This window comes from Mobula hypostoma, chromosome 13 (genome assembly GCF_963921235.1).
Source record: "Mobula hypostoma chromosome 13, sMobHyp1.1, whole genome shotgun sequence".
NCBI classification, from domain to species: Eukaryota; Metazoa; Chordata; class Chondrichthyes; order Myliobatiformes; family Myliobatidae; genus Mobula; species Mobula hypostoma.
The window spans coordinates 18,332,531-18,352,034 of NC_086109.1; the positions used below are offsets into that span (position 1 = coordinate 18,332,531).

The 19,504-nt window shown below is 42.8% G+C and overlaps 1 protein-coding gene across 1 annotated transcript in view; it reads left to right on the forward strand.

Annotated features, from left to right (window-relative positions):
* LOC134355465 (major facilitator superfamily domain-containing protein 4A-like) overlaps window positions 1-19,504 on the forward strand; it is an 84,995-nt gene that overhangs the window by 60,784 nt on the left and 4,707 nt on the right. The window contains exons 5-8 of the mRNA XM_063065393.1: window positions 6,482-6,597; window positions 10,326-10,499; window positions 17,200-17,347; window positions 18,711-18,781. Coding sequence (XP_062921463.1) covers window positions 6,482-6,597; window positions 10,326-10,499; window positions 17,200-17,347; window positions 18,711-18,781 — 509 coding nt within the window. The remainder of the gene's footprint in view (window positions 1-6,481; window positions 6,598-10,325; window positions 10,500-17,199; window positions 17,348-18,710; window positions 18,782-19,504) is intronic.

Sequence of the window (19,504 nt, forward strand, 5' to 3'; positions counted from 1 at the left end):
TTCCTGAATCTGGTGGTGAGGGAGTCGGTAACTTGACTTGGATTCTGTGAGATTCCCACAGTATTACTGATGTTGCTTCTCTTACTGGTAACACCCTCTTTCATGGTGAGTTGTTGTACCACTATGGTAGTTGAATGCTTTGACACAACCTGTCCCAGTTAGGACAAACTTGAAACAGCCAGAGGAAATCAGCCTAAAGGAACATAAGACACAAGGAAACAGACAAAATGCTAGAGGAACTCAGCAGGCCAGGCAGCATCTATGGAAAAGAGTGAACAGTCGACGTTTTGGGCTAAGACATTCATCAGGACTGCTGAAGGGTCTCGGCCCGAAACATCAACTGTTTACTCTTTTCCATAGATGTTGCCTGGCCTGCTGAGTTCCTCCGGCATGTTTTGTGTGTGTTGCTTTGGATTTTCCAGATCTACAGCTTTTCTCGTGTTTGTGATGCATGAGACACAAATTGTTTTTTGCTGAATTAAATTTGAAACAGGTGCTGCAGCAGATTAGGAACCAGTATCACTCAGCGTGATTCTTCAGCTAATTTCCCAAGAAAAATTGTTTCCTTCACATTGCAGAAGAGCTGAAAACTTACCTTCAAAAGCATTAACAATGGGTGATGCAGTGGTTACATCTTAAATCCCACTTTCTCAGTTGTGGAACTTAAGTCTGGTTAATTGTCTGCAATGTAAGCCAAGTCTCGATATTCGTCCAGCTGGTAAAGTAGGCTGGGAAATAGCAGATGGAATTTGATGTTGACGTGTGTGGTGTTGCACTTTGTCAGGACAAAACGGGGTAGGACTTGTACAGTTAACCGTAGAGCACTGAGAAGTGGGTTAGAACCAAGGGATGTGGGAGTACAGATCCTTAATTCCTTGAAAATGGTGTCACAGGTACATAGGGTCATAAAGGGAGATTTTTGACATATTGGCCTTCATAACTCAGAGTACAGCAGTTGGGATTTAATGTTGAAGCTATCTAAGAAGTTAATGAGGCCGCATTTGGAGTGTTGTGCATATTTCTAATCACCTTGCAGGAAAGCTATCAGTAAGATTTCATGATAATAAACCTGATTCAGATTCTGAAGATTGGAAGAGTACAAAGATGTTGAGGAGCTGAGTTGAAAAGTTTGAATGGGTAGAGGCTTTATTTCCCTGGAGTGTAGAAGGAGAGGAGATTCGATAGTGGTATACAAAATCATAAGGGGTATAGATAGGGTAAATGCAAGCAGTCTTTCCTTGCTCAGACTAGAACTAGAGGTCGTAGGTTAAGGATGAAAGGTGAAGTAATTAAGAGAAACCTGAGGAGGAATTTCGACACTCAGAGGGAGGTATGAGTAGTGGATGTGGGCTCAGTTGCAATATTTAAGAGGCGTTTGAAGAGGTAGGGGAGTTGATGGTGCAGGTCAATGAGACTAGGCAGAGTTTCAGTTCAACATGGAACAAATGGGCCGAATGTGCTGTCGTGCTCTATGACTCTATGGTATTGATGGCTGTGCATCCACTGGATTATTGTTGTAGCTCCTCTGATTCCCTAGTGCCGTTCAGAGGAGGTGTGTGAATCTGAGAAAGAAATCAACCATTCTTACTGGGTCTAGCCTGTGTGTGATTCCGAACCTACCAGTGATTGTCCCACCCGGTGGTCACTGTTCGGTTGGAACTGAGAGCCGTCAATAGATGCAGCAATGATTAAAGGGGAGATAAGTGAAGATGTAAACCGACAGGTCACAAAGTCTGAGGAGTTTGGCTTCTGGAACAGCTTCTTACAGAGTTGCTTGGGTGTGCCATGACATAAAGTCCACTAATGTTTGCTTTTTCTGTGAAGGTTTAATGTTCCTATTGCATTCTAAGTGTGATTCCTCCAGGCAGTCAGATCTGGACCTCCAACCACATTAGTCACACCTGACATCAAACCCTCTCGGTGATCTGAATAGTCCTTCTCAATCACCACCCTCTGCTCCTACCTCCAAGCTAATTTTGAATCTACCTGCAGTACTGTGCAAAAGTCTTAGGCACACATATATAGCTGGGGTGCCTAAGACTTTTGCACAGTACCGTATTTGTCAGTGTAGAATGGAGAGAGAGTTTGTGAAACTGGCAGGAATGGTGAGGGTGGAGCGCTGCAGGAAGGAAGTGGGACAGGAGACAGAGAAGGGGTGCCGGGGTGGGGGTGAGGCACAGGTGCAGATGCACCCAATCTGAGGACACCAGGTACGGTCATTTGATTCCAAACAATTGGTTTGTTGATCATTACAGAACGTCTTTCTGGTGCTTCACACTCCCTCCCCTCTCCCTTCCTCTTTTTTTTTCCCAGCCATGATTCCCCTCTCCCTGCCCCCTTCTCACAATCAGTTCGCAATAGAGGCCCGTATCAGAATCGGGTTTATCATCACTCACATATGTCATGAAATTTGATTTTTTTGTTTCCTGCTGCAGTACAATATAACATGTAAAATGACTACAGTGCTGTGCAAAAGTCTTAGGCATCCTAGTAATGTGACTAGTTCTCCCTGGATTCCGATGGGAACTAACCTTCTATACCAGCCTACTATGCAGAACCTTGTCAAGGACTTGCTGAAGTCCAAATAAACAACATCTGCTGCCCTATCTTCATCTGATTTTGTTATTTCTTCAAGAAACACTAAAAGGAGGCACGGTAGTGTAGCAGTTAGCACATTTGTTTTACAGCACCAGGGATCTCTTATCGGAGTTTGATTTCCGCCACTGTCTATAAGGAGTTTGTGTGTTCTCACTGTGACCGTGTGGGTTTCCTCCGGGTGCTTCAGTTTCCTCCCGCCTTTCAAAGACCTACCTGTGAGGGTTAGTGAGCCTTGCCCATGCTATGTTGGTGACACTTTCGGACTACTCCAGCACCACCTTGCTGATTTGATTTGACTCAAACAATGCGTTTCAATGTATGTTTCAATGTATAAGTGACAAAAAAAGCTAATCTTTAACTTCTAAAAAAAAAACACGATTTTCCACATACTCTGCATGCTGACTCCTAATCAGACTTTGTCTATCAAAATGCTGGTAGATCCTGTGCCTCATTCCCTCCAAAGACCCCTCTACTGATGGCAGGCTTGTTGCGTATACACAGAACAAGAACGATAACAGAGTACCAAGTCTAAACATTGTACATGCTGGGGAACTTGCAGTATGGGAACGATGAACCGGGAGTGCCGAGACAAATGTGCGCGTCCTCGAAAGCCTGCGTATGCGTAACAAGGCTGATCTCCTGGTCGTTACCTGGATTGTCCTTGCTACCCTTCTTAAACAACGAATAACATCAGCCACATTCCATTTCTTGGAAACTTCATAGGTAATTTTCTTGAATGATCTTGACATAAACTTAAGCCTGCCCGGCTCTGCCAGTCAATGGGATGACCAAGATGATCTTTATCCAAGGTCCATTTTCCTGCCTGTTCCCCAAAATCCCAAATATCGATTATGCTCAGCCAAATCAGTTTGACTCTATCATCGGTGGGAGCTTGCTGTGCCTGCACTGGGTGCAGTGATAGCGCTTTGGCCAAACTTTGTCCCCAGTGAACATTTTGGGAAATTCTGAGGACATGTAAGCTCTGTTGTTGACAAAGTAATAGTGTGTGCCCTTTAAGTGCACTTGGGTAAGCATGCAAAGAGAATGATTTAATTGCATATCTGTTTTTCTTGTTTATAGCACCAGAATGTATAATTACAGTACTGGGATATAGCAATCGCATATGCAGTTCACATATTATATCTATCCAATTTCTGAAAGCCTGCTAATAATAGCAGAAGACATCACTGCCTTGCACTTAATAAGCCTGCTCTAACTGATTAGAATCTTGTAAGGTTTATTTGGCCAATGTGCTGTTGAACATAACAAACTGGTGATAATGTTCAGATTGTTACCACAAAGTAAGGTCAATGTGAGTAAAGCAGCTGGATTGAAAGGAGTTGGATAACTACATGAGAGAGAGAAAGAAACAGAATGGTAACAACTTGATATTGCATGAAAGACATTCACTTTAAAGAAAAAACAAGATCCCAAAGCACTTCAGAAAAGCATTTAAAAAAAAAAAAAAATAGGAGCAGGAGAAGGTTGTATGAGCCCCCTTGAGCTAGTTCAACCTCCATTAAGATGATGGTTGACCACCAGAGTTGTTTTCCCCCAAACAATTTCCATTTTTTTTTACCAGTTCTGAATCAGTCTGTCCTGGTTTTCAATATGGCTAGTGTTTTATCTGTCGCTGCTTCCTAGACTGGGTCTTTCCAACAGTTCAAACCAGCAAAGAGGAGAACTTCCAGGTCTTCAGATTAAGGGTTTGATCTCTTTTCTGAAGACTTGGAAGGATCAGAGGAAGGAGCAGTATAGAAATGAGCCCTTTCCATTCAACTTATCCATGGCAACCACATTGCCTATTTGCACGAATCCCATTTCCCACATTAGTCAAGTGAGTCCCTGCACCACTTCCATCCAAGTGCCCTGTCTTAAAAGCCTTTTAAACGTTGGAATTGTCTGGATGTTGGGGTCGTGATGATGGATGCTGCTTTTCCTGCGACAACGCTCCAAATAGATGTGCTCGATGGTGGGGAGAGCTTTACCCGTGATGGACTGAGCCTTATCCTCTACTTTTTGTAGGATTTTCTGTTCAAGAATATTGGTGTTTTCATACCAGGCTGTAAGGGAACCGATCAATATACTCTCCTCCACACATCTATAGACATTATTCAAAGTTATAGATGTCATACCAAATTTTTGCCAACTGCTAAGCTATGCTTTCTTAGCAATTGCACTTGTGTGCTGGGCCCAGGGCAGATCCTCAGAAATGATAGCTCAGAGGAATTTAAAAATGCTGACCTTCTCCACCTTTGATCCCCAAAGAGGACTGCTCATGGACCTCCAGTTTCCTCCTACTGAAGTCAATAATCAGCTTCTTGGTCTTACTGACATTGAGTAAGAGGTTGTTGTTATGGCACCACTCAGTCAGATTTTCAATCTCCCTCCTTTAAACTTAAATATGGCATTGGAGCTGTGCTTATCCCTACAGTCATAAGTGAGTAGAGCACGGGGATTTTCGCCTATTATTGGGATCCTTTTGCATATTTACAAAATGCTTGTAAATTTTCTGTTGCATCTTGCTTCCCAATTTTAGCTTTGCAATCTCATCCTCCAAAGAACTAATGCTAACTAACAGTGTAGGGTCATATGGAGAGATGGCATTGCCTACCAAGTCTGTGTGAAACATCAACCACCCATTCACATGGATCCTACATTCACCTCTTTTTCTTCAAATCTGCTCACTTTCCCATCAGCTCCCAACAGATTTTAATGCTCAGCTACACACATTCAGCAGTTTACAGTGGCTAACCTACACAACCCATACAACTGGGAATATGGGAGATACCCAGAACACCCAAAGGAAAACCATGTAGTCACACAGATGTCTGCTAAGGTCAACATTGAACCCTAGTCTCTGGCACTGTAAGGTAGCACCTCCACTAGTAATGCAACTATGCTCATCCTCTATATATACTTGTAGAAGCTCTCATGGCCTGGAATAAAAAGTTGATGTTTTGGACTGAGACCGTTCATTGGGAAGCTGCCTGACCTGCTCAGTTTCTTCAGCATTTTGTGGTGGTGTTCTGCATTTCCAGCATTCGCAGATTCTTCTGGGTTCAGCAGACTCTTGTGTTTGTGATTTTCTGCTCTTCTGGCCTGTTTTTTTAAAAATTATTTCTGCTTTAATGATATCTCACGACAATGCTACAAAAGAACATTTGACTCGGAATCATATAGGAAGATCTAAAGTTAGCAAAAAACTTGGTCAAACTGAGAGATTTTAAAAAAAACATTTCAGAGCAGAGGAACATAAGGGCACATAAATTTAGTGGTGGGTATAAGGCATGTAGTCTGAGCAATTGTAGGAGGTGGAAGAGCAATAACATTGGGCTAGAGTTCAGATTTGGAGGAGATAAGGAAGCCTGAAGCATTATAGAATTGGAACATACAGATAAAAGGAATGGTGTAATCATTGAGACGTCTGGTAATAGGGATGAGAAGTTTTAAAATTCTTGTTTGTAGTTCTCAGAATCAAATAAACACATGAAAAACACTCAATAGTACAAACAGACATGATTTTTACAAGAGTACCAGGAAGCATCGCGATTGGTATGGTCCAGAAAAGGAATGAAATTTTCATTCTGTGGCCAATTCAGGACTCCAATTATAGATTCTGTCCTTTCAGATACTAGATTTGCATTTAAGAGAACCAGGACTGGAGGAGGAACAGCGATCTAATTTCTGATTGGTGTTTTATCTTGAGCTAGGATACATATAACAGAGTTTACTTGGGCTCAGGTTTATTTTGGTGGAAAGGATAAGAAGGTAGCCAGCAGAGCCTTGAAATAGGTTCATTAGTATTGATGTGTCTTCAGTGAAACTCTTTATTCCACCTTCCTTGAATCATATCAGTTGTTCATTCTTTTTCAATTTGCAGAGCCCGACAATCTGACGAGTTGCCTCAAGGCTCTGTACCTTCAGCAAGCTCCCTGTACCTTCGTTTTCGTCCATATTGTAGGCGCCATCGTACTCTTTATGACAGATGGGATTTTGGTAAGTAGACATGAAGACCACAACTCCTCAGAATTTGTCTATAATTGGATTTTAGTACAAAGGAGAAGGAATATGACTCATCCATGCTGACCAATATGTGTATTCTGATTCCACTTTCCTGCATTCTGCCCATATCCCTCTTTTCCTTTTCTATCTATCTATCCTGGCCTGCTGAGATACTCCAGCATTTTGTGTGTTGCTCGGACTTTCAGCATCTGCAGGTTTTCTCTTGCATCTATCTATCTATCTATGCAAACGCTTTTGAAATATTGTCATTGCGCCCGCCTCTGCCTTCTCTGGCAGTTTGTTCCATACATCCACCATCTTCTATGTGGGGGGAAAAAGCTGTTCCTCATGTTATCCAGTCACCGGGTCCAAATCCTGGAACTTCCTTCTCCAAAACACAGTAGGATCACCTTCACCAGAAGGACTCTGGCAATTCAAGAAGCTGGCTCGCCAACTGCTTCACAGGGGGCATTAGTGAAGGGAAACAGTTGCTGGCAAGGCCAGCAATACCCACAGCCCAGAATAGGAACTATGTATACGTTTTATATATGCCTTAATACTTCATGCCAGATGAAAGTTCAGCTTCAGTTACTTTATTAGAGCTCTCTTCCGATAACGTGTCTGAAATGAGGGTGTAAATGGCAGAATGGGAACTGCCTGGACCTGTTGGCCTTCCTACATGAAAAAGATTAAATTAATTCCTATCATAATCCAGCCATTAACATCTGCTGAGGTGTGGCTTTTAATTGCAGCAGTTAGTAATATTATGTAACCCTCTCAGCATAGGCTCGTAAAGAATTAACTATTACTATAAATACAAGCTAACAGCAACATTACTCCACAATGCATGGGAATAATGACAAGAAGGCCATTTCCAAACAATAAACACGTCTAGGGTAAACATGATTTGGGTAAATACAAAACATAAAAGTTTGAATGTTCCTTTAAAGGAAAGTAGGATTGCTTATATGTAGGAACACTGACCACCCATGCAAATTCACAGTTCCCCAGAGAGCAATAATATGACTCACACCAGTATAAACTTAGATTAAAGTTGAATTGACAAAATATTTTAAACTATACCAGAAAAAATAAAGGGCCCATAACACACACATTAGCCTAAAGTTCGCACATAATCGTTGGAGCTCATTTGTTGTGAAGTCAATCCAGGTTTGCTTCACTCCATTTACTCACAGTAACCAACAATTCTACCTGAAACACAGTCCAAGGGAAGCATAAGTAAATATCCAAGGAATTTCTAAGGACAAAACATCTCGAACTTTCTCCAAGGTCCTGTGATAACTAGCTATTTAAAAGTTATCTGAACATTCTCCATGAGACTATTGTCTGCCTGAGGGCTTCCTGACAGCAGTATCTGTCCTTCTAAATGAGTTCATGTTCATCTGCTATGTTTGCTGTCTGTTTCCATTTTCCTTCTTTCTACTTCTTCCAAAACTCCTCACTCTTCCCAAAAAATGGCTAAGGTATCTTATTGGGCAAAGTGTTGACAAGACAAATCCTATTGGCTAAAGAACAAGCCTAACTTAATCAACTGAATTATTATATTAAGCAAAAAAAAATACTCGATTGTACAATGTAATTAAAGGAGCACACTGCATTTCAAGAAAACCTGCAGAAAATAAAATGCCCAACAGCATAATTGTATTAATACAATAAAGCATCATCTAAATCGGGGTCTTACAATTACAATCGGTAGGATACGTCAGGAGCACAACTACTAGCTGCTAGTACTGTAAACGCCAAGTGCTGATATTTGCAATGAGCAAATAGTGAGTGATCTGTGGGCAAAGTTAACTGATGGTCCTCACTAAAAGTCTTTGCTTCCTAGTCATTTGACAGAGATAGCAGGCTACAGGGACAGATCAGAATCAGAATTATTATCACCGGCATGTGACGTGAAATTTGTTAACCTAGCAGAGGTTCAATGCAATACATAATATAGAAGTGATAATAATAATAAATAAATAAGTAAATCAGTTACAGTATACATATATTGAATAGATTAAAATGTGCAAAAAACAGAAATGCCGTGTATTAAAAATAGTGAGGTAGTATCCAAGGGTTCAATGTCCATCTAGAAATCGGATGGCAGAGGGGAAGAAGCTGTTCCTGAATCGCTGAGTGTGTGCCATCAGGCTTCTGCACCTCCTACCTGATGATAACAGTGAGAAAAGGGCATGCCCTGGGTCGAGGTCCTTAATAATGGATGCTGCTTTTTCAAGATACTGCTCCCTAAAGATGTCCTGGAAACTTTGTAGGCTAGTGCCCAAGTTGGAGCTGACTAGTTTTACAACCTTCTGCAGCTTCTTTCGGTCCTGTGCAGTAGCCCCTCCATACCAGACAGTGATGCAGCCTGTCAGAATGCTCTCCATGGTACAATTATAGAGGTTTTTGAGTTTATTTGTTGACATGCCAAATCTCTTCAAACTCCTAATAAAGTACAGCTGCTGTCTTGCCTTCTTTATAACTACATCAATATGTTGGGACCAGGTCATATCCTCAGATCTTGACACCCAGGAACTTGAAACTGCTCAGTCTTTCCACTTCTGATCCCTCTGAGGATTGGTATGTGTCCCTTCGTCTTGCCCTTCATGAAGTCCACAAGCAGCTCTTTTGTCTTTCTGACGTTGAATGCCAGGTTGTTGCTGTGGCACCATTCCACTGGTTGGCATATCTCACCCCTGTAACCCTCTCGTCACCACCTGAGATTCTACCAACAATAGTTATATCGTCATCAGATTTGTAGATGGTATGAGAGAGTAGAGCAGTGGGTTAAGCACACAGCCCTGACGTGCAGCAGTGTTGATCGCCGGCGAGGAGGATATGTTATCACCAATCTGCACAGTTTGTAGTCTTCTGGTTAGGAAGTCAAGGATCCAATTGCAGAGGGAGGTACAGAGGCCCAGGTTCTGCAACTTCTCAATCAGGATTGTGGGAATGATGGTATTAAATGATGAGCTATAGTCGATGAACAGCATCCTGACATAGGTGTTTGTACTGTCCAGGTGGTCTAAAGTTGTGTGGAGCGCCATTGAGATTGTGTCTGCCATTGACCTCTTGTGGCAATAGGAAAATTGCAATGGGTCCAGGTCCTTGCTCAGGCAGTCTAATCTTGACCAACCTCTCAAAGCATTTCATCGCTGTAGATGTGATTGCTACCGAGCGATAGTCAGTAAGGCAGCTCACATTATTCTTCTTAGGCACTGGTATAATTGTTGCCTTTTTGAAGCAAGTGGGAACTTCCGCCCGTACCAGTGAAAGGTTGAAAATGACCTGATAAATTGCAGATGATCACAGAGATCAGGGTGGGATGTTGGGTAGACCCTAAGGAGATTGCAAATGGGAAGGTTTTGAGCCAAGAGTGTCATTCACAGTGAAGGGCACTCATGCCATAGGTGGGAGGTCCAGTTTCAGAGGTAATTTCCCGACAGCAAGGGGGCTGTAGACATGGGGTCTTTAAGATGGTAAGCAGCATTGTGATTGGTGGAAAGGGGGATTGAGTAATTGATTAAATGGGGTGGATTGTCTGGATTGCATGGAAGTACATTTCTATAATCTGGGACAATATTGGGGATAGAAGGGCAAGATGGCTAATTGAATTAGTACTTTAATCTCTGTCATTAATGGATTCTGAAGCTGTAAAGAAACACAAATGGGGCGATTAGTGTTCACACACCTCTGTTGTGTTTGATCTCTGACAGGGTGAGTACTCTGGGTTTGTGTACACCTATGCTGTCGAGAAACCACTGTTCATCGAGCCTCGGGTGGCAGGTTACCTCAGCAGCCTCTTCTGGGCCTCCATTACTTTAGGGAGATTGGCGTCAATTCCAGTGTCTTGGAAACTGCGACCTGCAACCATGGTGATTATAAACCTGGTGAGTATTTTTGTCAAGGCACGGTTCATCCTGGTATCTTCCATTATGACGGCTGTGGCGGATTCTGACTTTCATGTCTAAATGTATATTCCCTCACTAAAGGACAGGGTCATCCCAGGGCCCTGCATTGCCCTGATTGGCTGGCTGTGGAACGCAATGATTTAATGTTGGGGATTCAGGACAGGCAGCACCTTTTACCCAAATTGCTAATACAAAAGGTCATAATTTTAAGGTGATTGGAGGAAAGATCAATATAGGAAGGATGTCAAAGGTAGTTTTTTTAATATATATACAGAGATTAGTAAGTGCATGGAACATACTGCCAGGGGTGGTGGTAGAAGCAGAGACATTTAAGAGACGCTTGGACAGGTACTTGGATGAAAGAAAATGAGGCGGTGGGAAGAAAGCATTAGATTGATCTTGGAATAGGGTAAGAGGCTATCAAAACACTGTGGGCCTGTGATTTACTGTTCTATACTTCTCTATGTTCTGGCCTGGATTTTTTTTTATTTGTCTGCGGTTCAAGCATTCCCGTCTCCTGGTTGGGTGGTCAGGGGTTCAAGGTTTACATCAGAGTGCAGAGAGAAATCACAGCTAATGCAACGGCTAATGGAACTTCCCACAGCTCATGCAAAGGCTGAAGACCAAATACAGGTAAACAGGACGAGTACAGATAAACACAATGGTAGGCATGGATATGACGGGCCTGTTTCTGTGCTCTATAACACCAAGGCAATGCTCCGATCTCTTGGAAGCAATTAGACGCGATCACAGGAATTTAAAATTAACTTGGGGCTTGTCTAAGGACGGGTGTGGGGCTGTAGCAGTGGTATTGCTGCCTCCCAGCTCCAGTGGAATGGAATTCAGGAGGCTTTTGTGTGAAGTTTGCATACTCTCTCCGTGTCTGCCTGGGTTTCTTCGGGGTGTTTTGAACTCTATTTACTGCTGTGTCCTATTGAAAATTGCCCCTCGCTGTAGTTTAATGGCAAAAAATAGATTAAAGAGAAGTTGATAGACATGGAAGGGAGAGAATAAGTTGCAAGTGTGCAGGGACATAAAGAGAATGGACGCATAGGATTGCTTCACAATGAGCTGGAGTAGATTTAATGGGCTGAATGGCCACTTTTTCTGTTATAATTACAAGATATGTTAAATACATGTGTAATACACACATTAATATCCACAGGAAACGGGAGCAGAGGTAGTAAAGACGGCCTCTGGAGCTCGCTCCACCATTCAATGAGATCCTGGCTGATCTTCAGCCTTGAAATCTATCATCTACTGGAATCCCATCAATGATTGAATGTCCACAGACTTTTTTGCCCAGTTCTAAAGATTCAACACCATATACGTAAAGAATGTTGAATGTTCATTCACAAACAGCCCCAGATATTTTGAGACTGTGACCTATTTTTCCAGACTTCTCAGCCAAGGAAACAACTTCCTCGTATGGATTCCATCAAATCTTTTTTTATGTTTCATTGAGACATCAGCCATTATTCAAAAGAACTGACAGCTAGACTACTCTATCCGTGCACGCATGACAGACTTGTCCTCCCAAGAACCAGTCTGGTTAACCTTTGCCACACTCCTACAGCTAAAAAGTCCTTTAGATATGAAAAGAGGATTTTTCACCATACTCCAGGTGTGCTCTGCTGTCATTAAGGCCCAACATAATCATAGGATGTTATTCTTAATACTCAAACCCTTTTGTAAAACCACCCATGTGCTACCACATGCAAATTTCTTACAGACATTAATTGGAAAATAAAGAAATACAACAGGGTTTATGGAAATCTATACATAAGGAAAGACTGACAAACAATGTGTAAAAGAAGATGAACTGTGGAAATAAAAATAAATTTTAAGACTAAGAACATGAGGTGTAAATGAGTCCTTGAAAATGCATCTGTAGTTTGTGGAATCAGTTCAGAGTTGTGGTGAGTGAAGCTATCCACGGTGGTTCAGGAGCCTGATGATTGAGGGCAATAACTGTTACTGAACCAGGTGATGTGGGAGTTAAGGCTCCTGTACCTCCTGCCAGATGGTAGTAACAAGAAGAGATGGTGTGGGTCTTTGATGGTTGCTGTTTCCTTGTGGCATCACTCCATGTAACTTTGCTCAGTGCTAGGGTGGGCTTTTCCTGTGATGGACTGGGCTGTATGCACCAGTTTCTGTCAACTTTTCCGTTCCCGGGCCTGGGTGTTCTTAATGAAGATGGGTGCGGTACTCCTCCTGTTCCTCATTTGTCCTTTCATCCATCAAAATCTCTTGATGAGATAGTAGCCAAAGGTCACATTCAACCTCTTGAAAGGAGTTAAAATGGTCAGAGAGTTCTAGAACACTGCAGGACAGAAAAGGACCTTGGCTCATCAATGCCCAACTACTTATCTGCCTAGTCCATCAACCCGCACATGGACCATAGCCCTCCATACCCTTCCCATCCATGTACCTATCCAAATTTCTCCTGAATGTTGAAATCAAACCTGCATCCACCACTTTAGTTGGCAGCTTGTTCCACATTCTCACTAGCCTGTGAGAGATGAAGTTCTCAGGTTCCCCTTAATCATTTCACCTTTCACCCTTAACCCATGACCTCCAGTAGTCTCACCCAACCTCATTGGAAAAAGCCTACTTGCACTTACCTATGTCTATTACCCTCATAATTTTGTATATCTCTATCAAATCGACCTTCGGACTTTGAAGTTCTAGGGAATGAAATCCTATCCTATACAACCTTTTCCTATAACTTGGGTCCTCAAGTCCTTGCAATATTCTTGTAAATTTTATCTGCACTCTTTCTATCTCATTGACATCTTTCCTGTGGGTAGGTGACCAAAACTGTTTGTACGCAATACTCTAAATAAAGTCTCACCAACTTTTTGTACAACTGAAACATAACAGTCCAACTTCTATTCTCAGTACTTTGACTTGTGAAGCCTAATGTGTCAAAAGTTTTCTTTGCGACCTTATAGAACATAGAATAGTACAGCACAGTACAGGCCCTTCAGCCCACAATGTTGTGCCGACCCTCAAACCCTGCCTCCCATATAAGCCCCCCCCCCCCTTAGATTCCTCCATATCCCTGTCTAGTAGTCTCTTAAACTTCACTAGTGTATCTGCCTCCACCACTGACTCAGGCAGTGCATTCCACGCACCAACCACTCTCTGAGTAAAAAACCTTCCTCTAATATCCCCCTTGAACTTCCCACCCCTTACCTTAAAACCATGTCCTCTTGTATTGAGCAGTGGTGCCCTGGGGAAGAGGAACTGGCTATCCACTCTATCTATTCCTCTTATTATCTTGTACACCTCTATCATGTCTCCTCTCATCCTCCTTCTCTCCAAAGAGTAAAGCCCCAGCTCCCTTAATCTCTGATCATAATGCATACTTTCTAAACCAGGCAGCATCATGGTAAATCTCCTCTGTACCCTTTCCAAAGCTTCCACATCCTTCCTATAGTGAGGTGACCAGAACTGGACACAGTACTCCAACTGTGGCCTAACCAGAGTTTTATAGAGCTGCATCATTACATCGCGACTCTTAAACTCTATCCCTCGACTTATGAAAGCTAACACCCCATAAGCTTTCTTAACTACCCTATCCACCTGTGAGGCAACTTTCAGGGATCTGTGAACATGTACCCCCAGATCACTCTGCTCCTCCATACTACCAAGTATCCTGCCATTTACTTTGTACTCTGCCTTGGAGTGTGTCCTTCCAAAGTGTACCACCTCACACTTCTCCGAGTTGAACTCCATCTGCCACTTCTCAGCCCACTTCTGCATCCTATCAATGTCTCTCTGCAATCTTTGACAATCCTCTACACTATCTACAACACCACTAACCTTTGTGTCGTCTGCAAACTTGCCAACCCACCCTTCTACCCCCACATCCAGGTCATTAATAAAAATCACGAAAAGTAGAGGTCCCAGAACAGATCCTTGTGGAACACCACTAGTCACAATCCTCCAATCTGAATGTACTCCCTCCACCACCACCCTCTGCCTTCTGCAGGCAAGTCAATTCTGAATCCACCTGGCCAAACTTCCCTGGATCCCATGCTTTCTAACTTTCTGAATAAGCCTACCCTGTGGAACCTTGTGAAATGCCTTACTAAAATCCATATAGATCACATCCACTGCACTACCCTCATCTATATGCCTGGTCACCTCCTCAAAGAACTCTATCAGGCTTGTTAGACACGATCTGCCCTTCACAAAGCCATGCTGACTGTCCCTGATCAGATCATGACTCTCTAAATGCCTATATATCCTATCTCTAAGAATCTTTTCCAACAGCTTTCCCACCACAGACGTAAGGCTCACTGGTCTATAATTACCCAGACTATCCCTACTACCTTTTTTGAACAAGGGAACAACATTTGTTCCCTCCAATCCTCCGGTACCATTCCCGTGGACAATGAGGACATAAAGATCCTAGCCAGAGGCTCAGCAATCTCTTTCGCCTCGTGGAGCAGCCTGGGGAATATTCCGTCAGGCCCCGGGGACTTGTCTATCCTAATGTATTTTAACAACTCAAACACCTCCTCTCCCTTAATATCAACATGCTCCAGAACATCAACCTCACTCATATTGTCCTCACCATCATCAAGTTCCCTCTCATTGGTGAATACCGAAGAGAAGTATTCATTGAGGACCTCGCTCCCTTCCACAGCCTCCAGGCACATCTTCCCACCTTTATCTCTAATCGGTCCTACCTTCACTCCTGTCATCCTTTTTTTTCTTCACATAATTGAAGAATGCCTTGGTTTTCCTTTACCCTACTCGCCAAGGCCTTCTCATGCCCCCTTCTTGCTCTTCTTAGCCCCTTCTTAAGCTCCTTTCTTGATTTCCTATATTCCTCAATAGACCCATCTGATTCATGCTTCCTAAACATCATGTATGCTGCCTTCTTCCACCTGACTAGATTTTCCACCTCACTTGTCACCCATGGTTCCTTCACCCTACCATTTTTTATCTTCCTCACCGGGACAAATTTATCCCTAACATCCTGCAAGAGATCTCTAAACATCGACCACATGTCCATAGTACATTTCCCTGCAAAAACATCATCCCAATTCACACCCGCAATTTCTAGCCTTATAGCCTCATAATTTGCCTTTCCCCAATTAAAAAATTTCCTGTCCTCTCTGATTCTATCCTTTTCCATGATAATGCTAAAGGCCAGGGAGCAGTGGTCACTGTCCCCCAGATGCTCACCCACTGAGAGATCTGTGACCTGACCCGGTTCATTACCTAGTACTAGATCTAATACGGCATTACCCCTGGTCGGCCTGTCCACATACTGTGACAGGAATCCGTCCTGGACACACTTAACAAACTCTGCCCCATCTAAACCCTTGGAACTAATCAGGTGCCAATCAATATTAGTGAAGTTAAAGTCACCCATGATAACAACCCTGTTATTTTTGCACTTTTCCAAAATCTGCCTCTCAATCTGCTCCTCTGTATCTCTGCTGCGACCAGGGGGACTATAGAATACCCCCAATAGAGTAACTGCTCCCTTCCTGTTCCTGACTTCCACCCATATTGACTCAAAAGAGGATCCTGCTACATTACCCACCCTTTCTGTAGCTGTAATAGTATCCCTGACCAGTAATGCCACCCCTCCTCCCCTTTTTCCATCCTCTCTATCCCTTTTAAAGCACTGAAATCCAGGAATATTGAGAATCCATTCCTGCCCTGGTGCCAGCCAAGTCTCTGTAATGGCCACTACATCATAATTCCATGTATGTATCCAAGCTCTGAGTTCATCACCTTTGTTCCTGATGCTTCTTGCATTGAGGTACACACATTTCAGCCCTTCTACCTTACTGTCTTTACACCGTTTGTTCTGCTTCTCTTTCCTCAAAGCCTCTCTGCATATTAGATCTGGCTTTACTCCATGCACTTCTTGCACTGCTCTATCGCTCTGGGTCCCATCCCCCTTTCAAATTAGTTTAAACCCTCCTGAACCATGCTAGCAAACCTACCTGCAAGGATATTGCTCCCCCTCGAGTTCAGGTGCAACCCATCCAATCTGTACAGGTCCCACCTTCCCCAGAAGAGATCCCAATGTTCAAAAAATCTAAAACCCTGCTCCCTGCACCAACTCCTCAGCCACGCATTCAACTGCCATCTCCTCCAATTCTTACCATCTCCATCACGTAGCACTGGCAGCAATCCTGAGGTCCTGTTCTTCAGCCTTCTGCCTAATTCCCGAAACTCACACTTCGGGACCTCATCCCTCTTCCTGACTATGTCATTGGTCCCAACGTGTATCATGACTTCTGGTTGCTTCCCCTCTCGTACCAGGATGTTGTGCACCCGGTCAGAGACATCCCGGACCCTGGCACCCGGGAGGCAACAAACCATGCGGGTGTCCTTCTCATGTCCACAAAATCTCCTGTCTGCTCCCCTGACTATAGAGTCTCCATCTATCTATCCATGATGCCACTTTCAAGGAAATGTGGATCTCTATTCCCAGATCCCTGTGTTCTACTGCTGTAATATCTAAACGCTGAACAAAGTTAATCTCTCTGTCCCGGTGTATGTGGAAAAACTTGGCTAAGGAGCCCATTCAGTCTTGTTCTGTCTTTCGGATGTATGTGATATCCAGTTCTCATGATTACTTACAGGAAGATATGTCATCCTAAAATGTTGCTTCAATAAGAGTGCTTCTCTGTCCATGTTGCAGGGTGGAATCATTGGCACATTTGTCTTGATGCTGTGTTTCCCAGTCAGCATTGTTTGCCTTTATGTTGGAACGGGACTTTTGGGCCTTTTCTTGAGTAGCACTTTCCCAAGTATGTTGGCTTATACTGAAGACATCTTGAATTACCAAGGTTAGTAGATTTTGCCTGTTCTTAATCTCTCCAATTCCTCCTTAGGATGTATAGTTTCCAAAGATATTTTTGAGACTGACATGGAATTATATTCAAACAAGGAATTTAGCACAGCTGGTGTGCACTGGTGTTCATATTGAAATCTCTACCAATTCCACTCTGCTTCATCCCAGCATTTTGATATACACTCAGTAGCCACTTTATTAGGCGCACCTGTTCATTAATGCAAGTATCTAATCAGCCAATCGTGACAGCAACACAATGCATAAAAGCATGCAGGCGTGGTCAAGAGGTTCAATTGTTGTTTTCACCAAACACCAGAATGAAGGAGAAATGTGATCTAAGTGACTTTGACCATGGAATGATTGTTGGTGCCAGATGGGGTGGTTTGAGTCTTTCAGAACCTGCTGATTTCCTGTGATTTTCATGCACAAGTCTCCGGTGTTCATGAAGAACAGTGTGACAAACCAAAAAAAAAAAAAATCCAGTGAGTGGCAGTTCCATGGGCGAAAACGCCTTGTTAATAAGGGAGGTCAGAGGAGAATGGTCAGACTGGTTCAAGTGGACAAGAAGGCAACAGCAATTTGGATAATCACGTGTTACAACAGTGGTTTGCTAACCAATATCTCTGAACACACAACATGTCGAACCTTAAAGTGAATAGGGTCAGCAACAGAAGACCATGACCGTACACTCAATGGCCACTTTATTAGGCACAGGAGATAGCTTATCAACTGGCCACTGAGTGTTGCTTTATGTTTTTATCCTTTATCAGATCTCTAAGCTGGCACTTCAGGGCCAGAAACTCAATTGGTGCAGTGTTTGGGATGAAATGTTAAACTGTTGCTCCATCAAATCAATACAAGTGATCCTTTGCCCACTTTTGTATAGAAGAATGAAGATGTTACCATATTCATTGTTCTCTGTGTATTGCTATTAACAATATTATCCAGTCCTGCCGAACTGTAGGGTTCTGCCAAAAGGTCGACTGTATTCTTATCCATAGATGCTGCCTGGCCTACTGAGTTCCTTCAGCACATTGTGTGTGTTGCTTGAACTTCTAGTATCTGCAGACTTTCTTTTCTTTCTAATTGGATTACTCCAGTCAATACCATGCTCACAGATTGGTACTGCTCTTCCCTCGATGCAAAAGTGACTCATTCCCAATTTCAGTAGTCATAATGCATTCTGGGACATTCCAATTTATAGAAATTGCTTTGGTTATTGCAAGTATTTCCTATTTTTTGCATTTATTTACCTCCCAGCACCAGGATGTGTTTTGATTGCTATTTGCATTATATTGAAAATTACATTACCATAGCTAGACATTTTACTTAATGCTTTCTGTTTTTGTTTTGTGTAGGATGTGCGACAACTGTACTGGTGACAGGGGCAGGAGTTGGGGAGTTTGCCCTCCAGATGCTGGTTGGATCTGTGAGTATACTCTTTTAAAACCAAAGCACTTCCAGGTCTCTTGTTTCCCAAAAGGTGTTTGATAGCATTATTTTGTTAGGTGTGGGATGTTATGTTGAAATTGTGTAAGACATTGAAGTGTAATTAGTTGTATTATGTGCAGGTTTAGTCACCTGCCTCCAGGAAAGATGTAAACCAGTTTGAAAGAGTGCAAAGAAAATTTACAAGGCTGTTGCTGGGACTAGAAGAGCTGAGTTATAGGGAAAGGTTGACTACGTTCGAACTTTATTCCCTAGAACATAGAAGTTTGAGGGGAGATTTGATAAAGGTATACAAAATTATGAAGGGTATAGATAGGGTAAATGGAAGCAGGCTTTTTCCGCTGAGGTTGTGTGAGACTACAACTAGAGGTCATTGGTTAAGGGTGAAAGGTGAAATGTTTCTCCTTAAACATGGTCCTACCATTTACTGTGCAAGTCCTACCCTGGTTTGTCCAGCTACTGACTTGGTAAATTTGCAAGACTCTGCCTCAAAGAGCAATTGATCCTTCCCAAGTTACTGTACTCAGAACTGCAATCAGTACCCTGGGCCTTACTTCTATGTCCTCCATTTCATGGGATGGACAAAAAAAGACTTTTGTAAAATTTGCCAGTGTAACTTCAGAATAGGGGCAAGTTAAGAGATATGCCTTGACTTACTTTTGTTGGTCACCGGTCCCCTAGGGCTGAGTCGACGTAGTAGTAA